The 11,086-nt window shown below is 35.8% G+C and overlaps 2 protein-coding genes across 5 annotated transcripts in view; both read right to left on the bottom strand.

Moving 5' to 3' along the window:
* Window positions 1-2,796: 2,796 nt before the first annotated feature.
* si:ch211-114l13.12 (CMRF35-like molecule 8) lies at window positions 2,797-5,632 on the bottom strand. Its single transcript, XM_051103764.1, is given in 6 exon segments — window positions 2,797-3,144; window positions 3,244-3,404; window positions 3,500-3,706; window positions 4,082-4,399; window positions 5,114-5,443; window positions 5,539-5,632. Coding segments are annotated over 6 exon segments (1,311 nt in total). The 5' UTR covers window positions 5,597-5,632; the 3' UTR covers window positions 2,797-2,907.
* A 3,919-nt stretch (window positions 5,633-9,551) lies between these two features.
* LOC127161099 (polymeric immunoglobulin receptor) overlaps window positions 9,552-11,086 on the bottom strand; it is a 22,162-nt gene continuing 20,627 nt past the window's right edge. For 2 of the 4 annotated variants that reach the window (XM_051103760.1, XM_051103761.1), the window contains 2 exons: window positions 10,789-10,835; window positions 10,413-10,647 (listed from right to left, as the gene is read on the bottom strand). In XM_051103760.1, coding sequence (XP_050959717.1) covers window positions 10,468-10,647; window positions 10,789-10,835 — 227 coding nt within the window. In that variant the 3' untranslated portion in view covers window positions 10,413-10,467. Of the gene's footprint in view, window positions 9,640-10,412; window positions 10,648-10,788; window positions 10,836-11,086 lie in introns of those variants that run through there. The other 2 variants (XM_051103757.1, XM_051103758.1) reach the window with 2 other exon arrangements.

Here is an 11,086-nt window from a genome sequence, read left to right as displayed (position 1 = left end):
CCCCTTCAGTGATGAAGAGTTCAGTGTACACTTTGCTGAGGTGTGTTTTGTTCTCCTTTTTCCCTCAAACACACGACTCGTTTTGGCCTTCATGTTGTCTTTGTGACTTTCCAGGACTTTTTGCAAGACTTCGTCCTCTAGAACAGATCAAAAACAAAAAAACTGTTGAGACTTCTGCCTAAAATCACTTCTACACATTTAGAAATCAATCTAAATGCAAGTTTGACCCAATTATAAGCTATTGTTTTTGTACCTTGTTCCTGAGACATCTGTCCTTCAGGTGAATAATGGAGCCCTTTTGAGTAAGCATCAGAAAAAAAAGACATTAAACACAAATTATTTAGCTACTAAAACGTTAATGAAGCATATTTATTGAAACCTAATTTAAACTATTTGATGGTTGTTACATGTTAACTAGTGTTGCCAAGTTTTGCTAGAGAAATAAGCAACCTGCTTTGAAAAATTATGTCCCAAAATAAGTGCTCCTTGGTGAATTTAGGAAAAAAAGAATACAAAAAAAGACAAAAAAAAAAAAGAAATATTGTAGAAAGATTAAGCAATGTCATTTCAATAAATAAAACTAGGTGTTGAAAAAATGATAAACCTGTATATGGGGTAAAATTAAAACCTGTGACTGTGCTGGAATCTATGAGCCAATTAAAAAAAAAAGCCCAGAGTGGTTGATAATAAGCAAACTTGGCAACTGCTGTTAATCATACGTGGTATGATCTTACCGACAGCACCAGCGGAGTTGAAAATTACAGAACCTTGGATGACTGTGTTCAGGAGTACAGGAGTGTTTACAGTTGCACCTGTGTTAGCATTAATATCTACATTGACTGATATTTGAGAGGAACTGATTGTCTGTATGGACCCCTCCACTGCATCTGCCTTCTCCAGTTCATCAGCCGTAGCTGCACGTCTTTGTTTCTTTGGTCTGTTATTGTCCAGCTCATCCACAGCTTCCAGAAGTGGCTCTGGAACAGACGCCATCTTGTCTACCTTGGTCTTGTGTAAAATCAGATGAGAGGAGATAAGTTGGAGTTGGGTTGAACTATTTTTAAAACATATTTTTATATGATAAACTCATGTAGTTTACATTTTAACAATCCCAAACACAACCAGTAATTATTATTGAATAGCTACAAATTTAAGCTGGAAGAATGGGAATAGAAGCAGTTTTGCTAATGTTATTTTTACATACGTTACAGTGTACTTATTAACAAGTATTTAAACTTATACAGCATGCTTAGTCATGCAGACGTAAAAGTCCAAAGTTTCATGGAAAAAAAAATAACGTCGACACCAACTGCTAATGTTTTGTTTATTCTTACTGAGTTTCCGTCCAACTCTAAACATAACTGCAGAGTGCGCTTTGCAGCAGGAAGAACTTTGGCTATAAATAAATATTTTTTTCATGATTAACGTTAATCAACTAGAAAACAAAAAGTAATTCCAAAGGTGTCGATCTTCTACGCCGTGTCGTTATAGTTAAGGTGAGTTTGTAATTATTAATGTTAGAGCGTTAAAAAAACGTTATGGTTCTTTTTCTTGGTGTGAACTGACCATGAACGGTTACATAGAAAACCAAACGCGTGCAAAAGAGACCTGGGTGAACGACAAACAATTAAGTGTAAACTATTTAATGTATATATTTACAGTGTATCTTTCACATGCATTAGCCATAAAAGTTGTATAGGAGTTGGAAAATTGTGGCATAACGCTGGGTAGTTGCAATGAGTAGTTTATTTGCATCAAAGTGGAAAAGGCTATGTATCTAAGCATTAAAAGATATCGAGAACCCGGTCAGCTTTCACATGCATTAACGATAAAAGTAAACTTAGGAGTTACTATAATAAAAAACACGCGGTATTGTAGCTGAGCTGTAGCATTCCAGATGCTTCAGTTAGTGTCACTTTAAATCAAGGGAAGCCCAAAAGCCTCTTTCTCACTGACAGGTCAGACTTTCGAGGTAAAGGAATGAAGGGGGCGCCGATATTCGATCTGTCGGTTTTTGCTAATTAATAGACAATAAAACAAGTGAAAATAGACTCAAATATAAAGTATATAAACCTGTGCATATACATTAAGCAGGAACTATTAAATAAAAACATTTCTGGAATTAATGGTGAAACTGTAAAGCAATATTTGGATCTACTGAATTAAGGCTACTTTCGACCTATGAATATATTCGATACTCCCAAATATTGCCTTATTGTGCTATGGATATTCCCTGTTCACTTAGGGTTTCTAAATCATGGAATGACTCCCAGAAAGAAAAAAAAATGCCATGGACAGATCATGTGCATCACTTCCAGAACTGTTTTGGAAATACAAGACACTTTGGGTACATTCTAGTACATTTTTAATGCCTAGTGATATGACTGACTGGATCAATATTTTAATCAGTCCAGATTATCTACTGTATAAGATGATTCTAGCAGTATTCACACATATAAATAAAAGTGAGATGAGTTATGCATTTTTTGCAAGTTGCACAATTATTGTGAACAGATTGTAATGATCAAAATAGTGTCTGGAGTTGTGGCGTAGGTCACAGCAACTACTAATTATTACATTACATATATTTTAATACTAATTAGCTCATAATTAGCTATTTTCAGCCTGTCAATTACTTTTTGTTAAATTTATTCTGATTTTAATTTTAACATTTATTAATGCACCACAGCATTTATTTTCTTCACTCATTTAATTCTTGACTATGTACTTTGATTTATTGTTTCGTAATACTAATGGATTTGTGGGCATTAATAACCAAACATATGTCAAACAATCTTATGTTTCCAATACTGATTTATCCAAAACAATACCAAGGCCACAGATTTACACTCACAAAGCAAGTGAAAAGCATTCAGGTTTAACCTGTCTCTATTAATGTCCACAGTTTTATGGTCTAACAGTTGCATAGTCGCATGACATCTGCCCATCAGATGTCTTGTCTGAATGAGGTGTAGCTGTAAATTTGATGCTGGAGTAGTTGAGATCGTCAGAGGGGATGTTGGGTAATTGTGCTAGAGCATAAACAGAAGTGTCATGTTCAGCAAATGCTGGAAGGACCACACTATAGTCAGGATGATCAAGTGTGTTACCGATGTTTTCATAATCGTAGACCGTATGTGTGGCCTGAAGAAAAGAAAGAAACACCAAAACAAATTGTTTAAATGTGGAAAAACAAGTGATTGCATAGAGACTGAACTCAAACAGAAACATGATGAAGCTCACTTCTCTAGTTTCTCCTGTCTCTCCATTGGGCAGATTCTCAGTCGGGCTGTGAGAAGGACAGTTACCTTCTTTCTTTTTACTTCGACTTAAGTATATGAACAATAAGAAACCAAACCCTGTCAGTATCCCTATGACGATCACCATGATGACTGCTGTAGAACCTTGCAAAACAGACAAAAACATCTAATAAATGAGAAACTAAAACTTGAGAAACAAATGTCTCTGTTCATTTTGTCAGAAACTTTGAACAACAGACCTGGTTGTGGTTTTGGTGACACATTAGCAGATGATGAGGAAGGAGATAACACTGAAGATGATGCTGATGGTGAGGGTGAAATAGTGAAAGATAACGAAGATGTGACGGCTCTGCTGGAGGCAGTTTCTGCTGTTACTGGTTTGCTGGTGTGAAATGAAACTGTTGTTGTTGTTATGGTTGGTTTAGGTGACAACCTCTCTGATGTAACTGAAAACACATAATCATCGGGTTTAATGCATGACAGCCCATGCAGTTATTTCCAGATATGATAAAATAACAAAAAACGTTTAAGATGTTTTTTTTTTTTTTTTTATTTATATATATACTGAGCATGCATTTCAGAATAAATATACACAATTTAATTCTTACAGTCTTATTGCGGCAAAAGGTCATGTGACGCTTTATACTTTCCCTGAACACAGCTGTTGGTAATGCATCACTAATATCAAGGGTGTGGTGGAGATACAATTACATATGTGTGGTGATGCATGTTTAGCATTTCTATTTCTATACTAAAAACAAATCATTATTTTAGTTTTTTAATGTTCCTAAACATAATATATAAAATCACTGTTATATTACCAGCAGAAATTTTCAGATCAGTGACTGAAATCCACTTGTTTTTGTGCCCTTGTCCTCTCTGTACAGCTCCACACCAGTATATCCCAGAATCATTTTCTGTCAGATCAACGATGGTCACAGTAAAAACTCTTGCTGATGCATCATCACTCAGAGTGAATCGGCCATAACTGTTGATCTCTGATGAAACTTTGATAGCTGATTTCTCACACAGGGACGTTTAACTTCCTTTGCAGATGAATTTGACATCATTCTTCAATTCACTGTCATATTGGCAGGGAATATCAACATGCTTTCCAGTCACACCAGACAATGGGGACACTAAATCAGTGCATAAATGAGATAATTAAGTACAGTGAAAATAATATCTGTTTAATCAGACACTACTATGAATAATGTCTGTTCTTTCTGTTTTACATTCGTTGACAGTTTTCTCTGGCTGCATTGCTCAGAAACACTGATAATGTCACAAATGTGAAATGAAAAAAACCTTGACCTTTAGAGTCGCTAAATGTCAACAGGTAACACAACTCTTTGAAAAGCTGCTAAAAGTAACTGATTTTAAAGAATATAAGCACATACCTAAATATTGAGGTGCAAGTGATGAATAATTTAAAAAAAAAGTTAGTTTAACGGTATAACACAAAATTGTAAGATTATTTATTTTTAAAAATCATTGATGAAGGCTGATGTATGTATCTATATATATATATATCTATTAAAAAATAAGTGTAAGAATTTGAGCTGTGTAATTGTATTCTTTGTTTTTTAAATTAACTGTTTCTTCTTAAAGAAAATGCATGTTGTGTGGCAGGAAGTGATGCGGGTCAGTATTTTTGTTGTGTGTGGTATATGAACACTTGCTCATCACCATCTGCAGAGGATACTGTGGTTTCTGTTATTCACTCTACATCTTTCAGCACATGATACAGTTTTGTCTTACACACAAAAAGACCTCTGACCTATTACTTTAGAGTATTTTAGTATTATATTAGTTTTGTTCATTTATGAGCACACACACATATTCTGACTTACCACTTCTAATTTCCAGGTAAATCTCTCTCTTATAATCGAACTTTAAAAATCCTGTCTTTACACCACACCAGTATTGGCCTTGATCCTCTGTTCTCAGATCAGTGATGGTGACGGTGAAGATGTGAGCCATTTTGTTATCAGTCAGAGAGAATCTTGTATCTTGAGGTGTTGATCCAGATTCAACAGGTTTATCTTTAAACAGTCTTGGACATTCTCCTCTGCAGAGATACTTCTTATGTTCTTCATATATAGGTTCGTATGGGCACCGTATCTCAACTTTCCCTCTTTCATGTGCAGTGAAAGTCAAGATCTCCATCTCACATGCCAAGACTATAAAAACATAAAGAGAGAGAAACAGCTCAGTGCAAACATGGACCTGAGTGAGAACAGACAGACTGGTAGAAAGACACAGAATAAACTCTCACCTGACATGAGGAGCAGCAGGTTAAATATGAGAAGTTTGTCATCACAGTGCTGGATCATTCTGCTTTATCTGTGTGACACTGGTGGTCTCTATTAATAAATAGCTCTCTCTCTCTCTCTCTGTCTTATTAGCTCCTCCTCTCTATGAAACAGTGCAGCAGGAGCTCCTCTATTTCCATCTTTTTTGCATAGATTAAATCTTACATTTGCATTTATTGATTTAGCAGACACAAATTGTGCTTAGAAAAGACTGCATACTTTTTTATTACACATTAATATGGATGGATATATATTTCATCAAGTCACCAAAACTGATCCCAGGCATGAGAGATCAAGCATCATTCAAATGCATTTTACAGTGTAACCTGCATATGTGACCACTTGGTGTCAGTATGATCCAATAATGACATCATGAAGGGCAGGCATTTTTTGATCTTGTATATACTAACAAAGTGCATATTTATTTATTTTGTTATTTATTTATTAATTTAGTTGATCATTCAAGTGTGACTTTTAAAATAAAAGTTACCTCTGTGATCACTCTGCACTTACATAGGCTTACTACAAATATCATGTGGGGGTATAATGGTAAATCTGATTTAAACCATCATTTATGTTTATAGAAAAATTAGACTAGACGACCAAACTTTGTTCAAAAGAAACTTGAACAAACAACAATTCAATATAGCCTCAAGTAGCAGTCATCGGGGTCCAGGCATGGTAACTGGCATATATCTTTCCAAATGCCGGACTGTCAGTCCTGTTTTTGAGTCATTATGGTTATGTGCACTTTGAAGCTCCAAAACCAGTGAATCAGAGCAGGAGATTCAGTGAATGAGTCTTTGTTACATAACTGTTTCCATGTTTCAAAACTCCAATGGTTCACCGGTAGGAGTAAATGATCTCTGTGAACCCATGAACCAGTGTCCATGCTTTTTAACTGATCTCAGATCAGCTTTATAAATGCACAGACATTTTAATAGCACGTTTTTTTTTTTTTTAATAAAAAAGAAAATATTAGTAGTTAACAGTCTGATTGGTAGGTTTAGCCTTTCATAACAAAATAATAAAAGAAAACATATTGTACAAAAAAAATCTCATATTTAATGGTATTAGATGATTTGTTAACTGCATTTAAAAATTTAATTTCCAACAAAACATTTGGTTTTTAAAGGTGTTTTTATGGAAGTTTGGATTAAGTTTTCATTGCATTTACACTGTTTTGACCATCACCAGCGTGTGGCGCTTCAAAACTGTGAATAGTTTTGTGAAGTTACTTCCGATCGGTGTTGCAAAGTCCACGGGGCTACTTTAACACTGTTGCCATGGGTTGTTTTTTATGTCCATGGGTAGAATTGACCCCAATAACATCATATTTAGCCCCTGAAATGCAAATTTACCAGGTGAACCCCGAAAAAAAATGTGTATTTTATCCCCAGATTTTCAAAACGCGATTGGGTTAGTTTTGAGTAGCAATTGTGCAGATTTTGTTGTGAAAACCTGGCAACCCTGCTTCCAACGATTCAAAATCTTGAGAAAAAAATCCTTTCTAATCCTTCTGTTTTGATTATTGTTCTGCAAACTCATAGGAAATTAATACAGGAAGGCCCAAACCGTAGCTGTCTGTGCAAATGAGTTCTTCATAATGACAGACAGTATGAGTGGCCTGAAATGGGAGAAGTGAGAGTCACCAGAGTAACAACAGACGGGAGATAAGCAACAGTATGGTCAACAGTGGTAAAGACGATAAGAATCCACAAATAAGTGATTACAGCTCGACCTCAAACAGACACATGATGGAACTCACTTCCTTAGTAGGCAGATTTTCACCCAAGACATGAATAACGTCTCTCAGCCACACTGCTGTTTTGTGACATCAGATTGAGATAAAATGTATTAAAAGCCTTTAATGTGACAAGATGTGAAAGTCCAGTTATGAAAATGCTATAATGTGGCAAATGATAAAATATCCTACACCATTTCATATGACGTGTGTGTGTCTGAGATAGTGAAAGACAGAGTTACCTTCTTTCTTTTCTCTGCATCCGAGAAAAATAAATGATAGGATTTGCTGTCACCATTGCTGGTCCCATAATGATCAGCATAATGATTGGTTTGTGAAACCACTCTGATGTAACTGAAAGATAAAAAAACAGGTTTAATTAAATGACATTTCAAAATGTACTATTCATGAAATGAGAAACTGTGTAAAAGTTCATACTTTATGCAGTTACTGCAGATACAGTGGGAATAAAAAATATTTAAGAGTGCAAAAAGAAAGCATGGTTTACGTATATTTCAACTGAAATAAATTTGCGCAGTTTCATTTTTTTTACAGTCTCACATTGTGGCACAAGGTCATGTGACCATTGACAGCATGTGACTTGTGAACTTTCCCTGACTAAGCGGTCATTAACCCTTCACTGATTTCCGGGGTGTGGCGGAAAAATAGCAGCCTGTGTGTGACCAGCAACATTTGTTCAATACAGTCTTGTAGTTCTATACAAAAAGAACAAATCATTATTTAATTAAACTGGTTTTACAACGAAATTCTGTTCAAGCACAACAAAACTTCCTAACAGAACAAAACTTGCTGATGGCATCTCACCGGCAGAAATTTTCAGGTCAGTGACTGAAATCCACTTGTTTTTGTGCCCTTGTCCTCTCTGTACAGCTCCACACCAGAATATCCCAGAATCCTTTTCTGTCAGATCAGCGATGGTCACAGTAAAAAATCTTGCTGCTGCATCATCACTCAGAGAGAATCGGCCATTACTGTTGATCTCTGATGAAACTTTAAAAGCTGATTTCTCACACAAGGACGTTCTGTTTCCTTTGCAGATGAATTTGACATCATTCTTCAATTCACTGTCATATTGGCAGGGAATATCAACATGCTTTCCAGTCACACCAGACATGCGGGACACTAAATCAGAGCATGGATGAGAAATTTAAGTATCTGAAAATCTCATTATCACATGCCTATTGAGTCTGTGGCTGTTTTGTCATATACTATGTTGTAGTAGTGTAATCCAAGTCAACTATTTTTTACTCTGCTCAGCACTGGCTGCTCTGCCAACAAACAGTGATCATGTAATAAATATGAAATACTGCAGTGCTAATTGTCTTTTACTAAAGAGTACATGTCATTTTGAACTGCTAAATGTCAAGAAATAAAGCGACTCTTACAGGTAACTGTAAATGTAACTGGTTTAAACTCTGACATTTTTTTATACATGTGGCAGGAAGTGATGTGGGTCATTATTTGTTTTGGTGTCTCTGTAGTGTGAACGCTCGCTCTTCATCATCTGCAGAGGATATGGTGGTTTCTGTTATCTCGCCTCTCTGCATCTTTTTGCACATGATAAAGTACTATGATACATGCAAACAGACCTGTCTTTTATTTCTTTAGAGTATATTAGTGTTATAGCGTATAGTTTTTTATATAGATTATATATTTTACACCATATACACACACACATACAGTATATTCTGACTTACTCTGTTTAATTTCCAGATGAATCTGTGTAAAGTCATCCAATTTTAACGCCCCGTCTCTATTCCACACCAGTATTGACCTTGATCCTCTGTTCTCAGATCAGTGATGGTGACGGTGAAGATGTGGGCCATTTTGTTATCAGTCAGAGAGAATCTCTTATCTTGAGGTGCTGATCCAGATTCAACAGGTTTGTCTTTAAACAGTCTTTGACATTCTCCTCTGCAGAGATACTTCTTATGTTCTTCATGTTTAGGTTCATATGGGCACCGTATCTCAACTTTTCCTCTTTCATGTGCAGTGAAAGTCAAGATCTCCTTCATCTCACATGCCAACACTATAAAAAAAAAGAGAAAAACAGCTCAGTGCAAACATGGACCTGATTGAGAACAGACAGACTGTTAGAAATACACAAAATAAACTCTCACCTGATGTGAGGAGCAGCAGGTTAAATATGAGGAGCTTATCATCACAGATCTGGGTCATTCTGCTTTATCTGTGTGGAGCTGGTGGTCAAATGTAAAGATGAGCTCAAATTCTCTCTATCATTTGCTCCTCCTCTCTATGAAATGCAAATTATTTGCAGCAGGAGCTCCCTCTATTGACACTGATCATAGTGGAGAGACATCAGGCATCATTCATATTGTACTGTGTGTAACCTGCATATGTGCCCACTTGGTGTCAGTATGATCATTAATGACAAGTATAATGAGAGGCATTTTAAATAAAATATTACATTGACATTGTATACTATCAAAATGCACATTCAGTTATTCAGTTCTGGTAAATATGACTTTTGAACTTTTGCCTTTTTGACTCAGTTTAATTCAGTTTGCATACTATCTTCTTTGTGGCTTAAAAAAAAAAGGAAACAAAAACGCAGGTAATATTTTCCCTAAAGAGTCCTTTGGTTTCTGCGTGGAAATGAGGGATTTTAAATCAGCTGACATTTGGACAATTTGATCCTGAAGTGTATGAAAAAAACAGTCATTATTTAAATAAACATGTGACCCTGGACCACAAAATCAGTCTTAAGTAGCACAGGTATATTTGTAGCAATAGCCAGCAGTACCAAAAATCATTTAGGTATTAAGTAAAGATCATGTTCCATGAAGATATTTTATAAATTAAATGTATCAAAACTCAATTTTTGATATGCATGTTGTATACCAAATATTGTCCTACCTACCATACATCAATGGAAAGCTTATTTACTCAGCTTTCAGATGATGTATAAATCTCAATTTCCAAAAACTGAACTTTGTGACGTTTTATTGGTCCAGGGTCACATGTGCTGTATAGATTTTTATGCCAACATACGTAGCCTATATGAGAGTAGTGCACAGTTGATTTTATTGAAACAAGAAGAAGAGTCTGAAATGACAAATAACTGGCAAAAAGCTTTATTTATTGTAATAAATTGCAACATACTGAATCACAAACACGTCATATTTTGAGGCTGTTCAGCCAGTGTGTAGAAATCACTGTCAGAGGGGTTTGTGGGTAAACGTGCTGTGTCATAAACCGTGTTTAAACTGATGGGCTTCTGAGCAGACGGGCGTAATGGTGTGTTTCCAGAGTCTGAGACCACTTCATAATGAGGAGATGAGACTCCCTGAAAGAATCAGGTTCATTATTTTAACTGAATAACATTTTCAGTTCTATGATTTACAATTACTTTTGTAAACATTGTTCTACACTGTTTGAGAAATACTGTAGTCATGCTAACAGATAAACAATGAAGAAGCAATTTTACCTCATCATCACCCTCTCTCATGTTCCCCTGATGTGATGAGCCTGAACCTGTGGATTGTTTGGCCCAGAACTACAACATTTTGAGCCATGGCCCAGATAAACCACTAGAGACCAGTCTTAAACCAGAAACCCCAAAACTGAGCCATGTCTAAAGGTGTACCTGTGTTTTACTACTTATTGATGGATCCATGGCTGAGTTGGTTTTTGTTTTCCTTTTTTAGGCTCAGTTTTGGGGTTTCTGGTTAAAGACTGGACTCTATGTGGTTTACTGAAGGCTTGATTGGGTCCCAGATAGCAAG

This window comes from Labeo rohita, unplaced genomic scaffold (assembly GCF_022985175.1).
Source record: "Labeo rohita strain BAU-BD-2019 unplaced genomic scaffold, IGBB_LRoh.1.0 scaffold_543, whole genome shotgun sequence".
NCBI lineage: Eukaryota > Metazoa > Chordata > Actinopteri > Cypriniformes > Cyprinidae > Labeo > Labeo rohita.
This window is presented reverse-complemented; position numbering and strand designations above follow the sequence as displayed.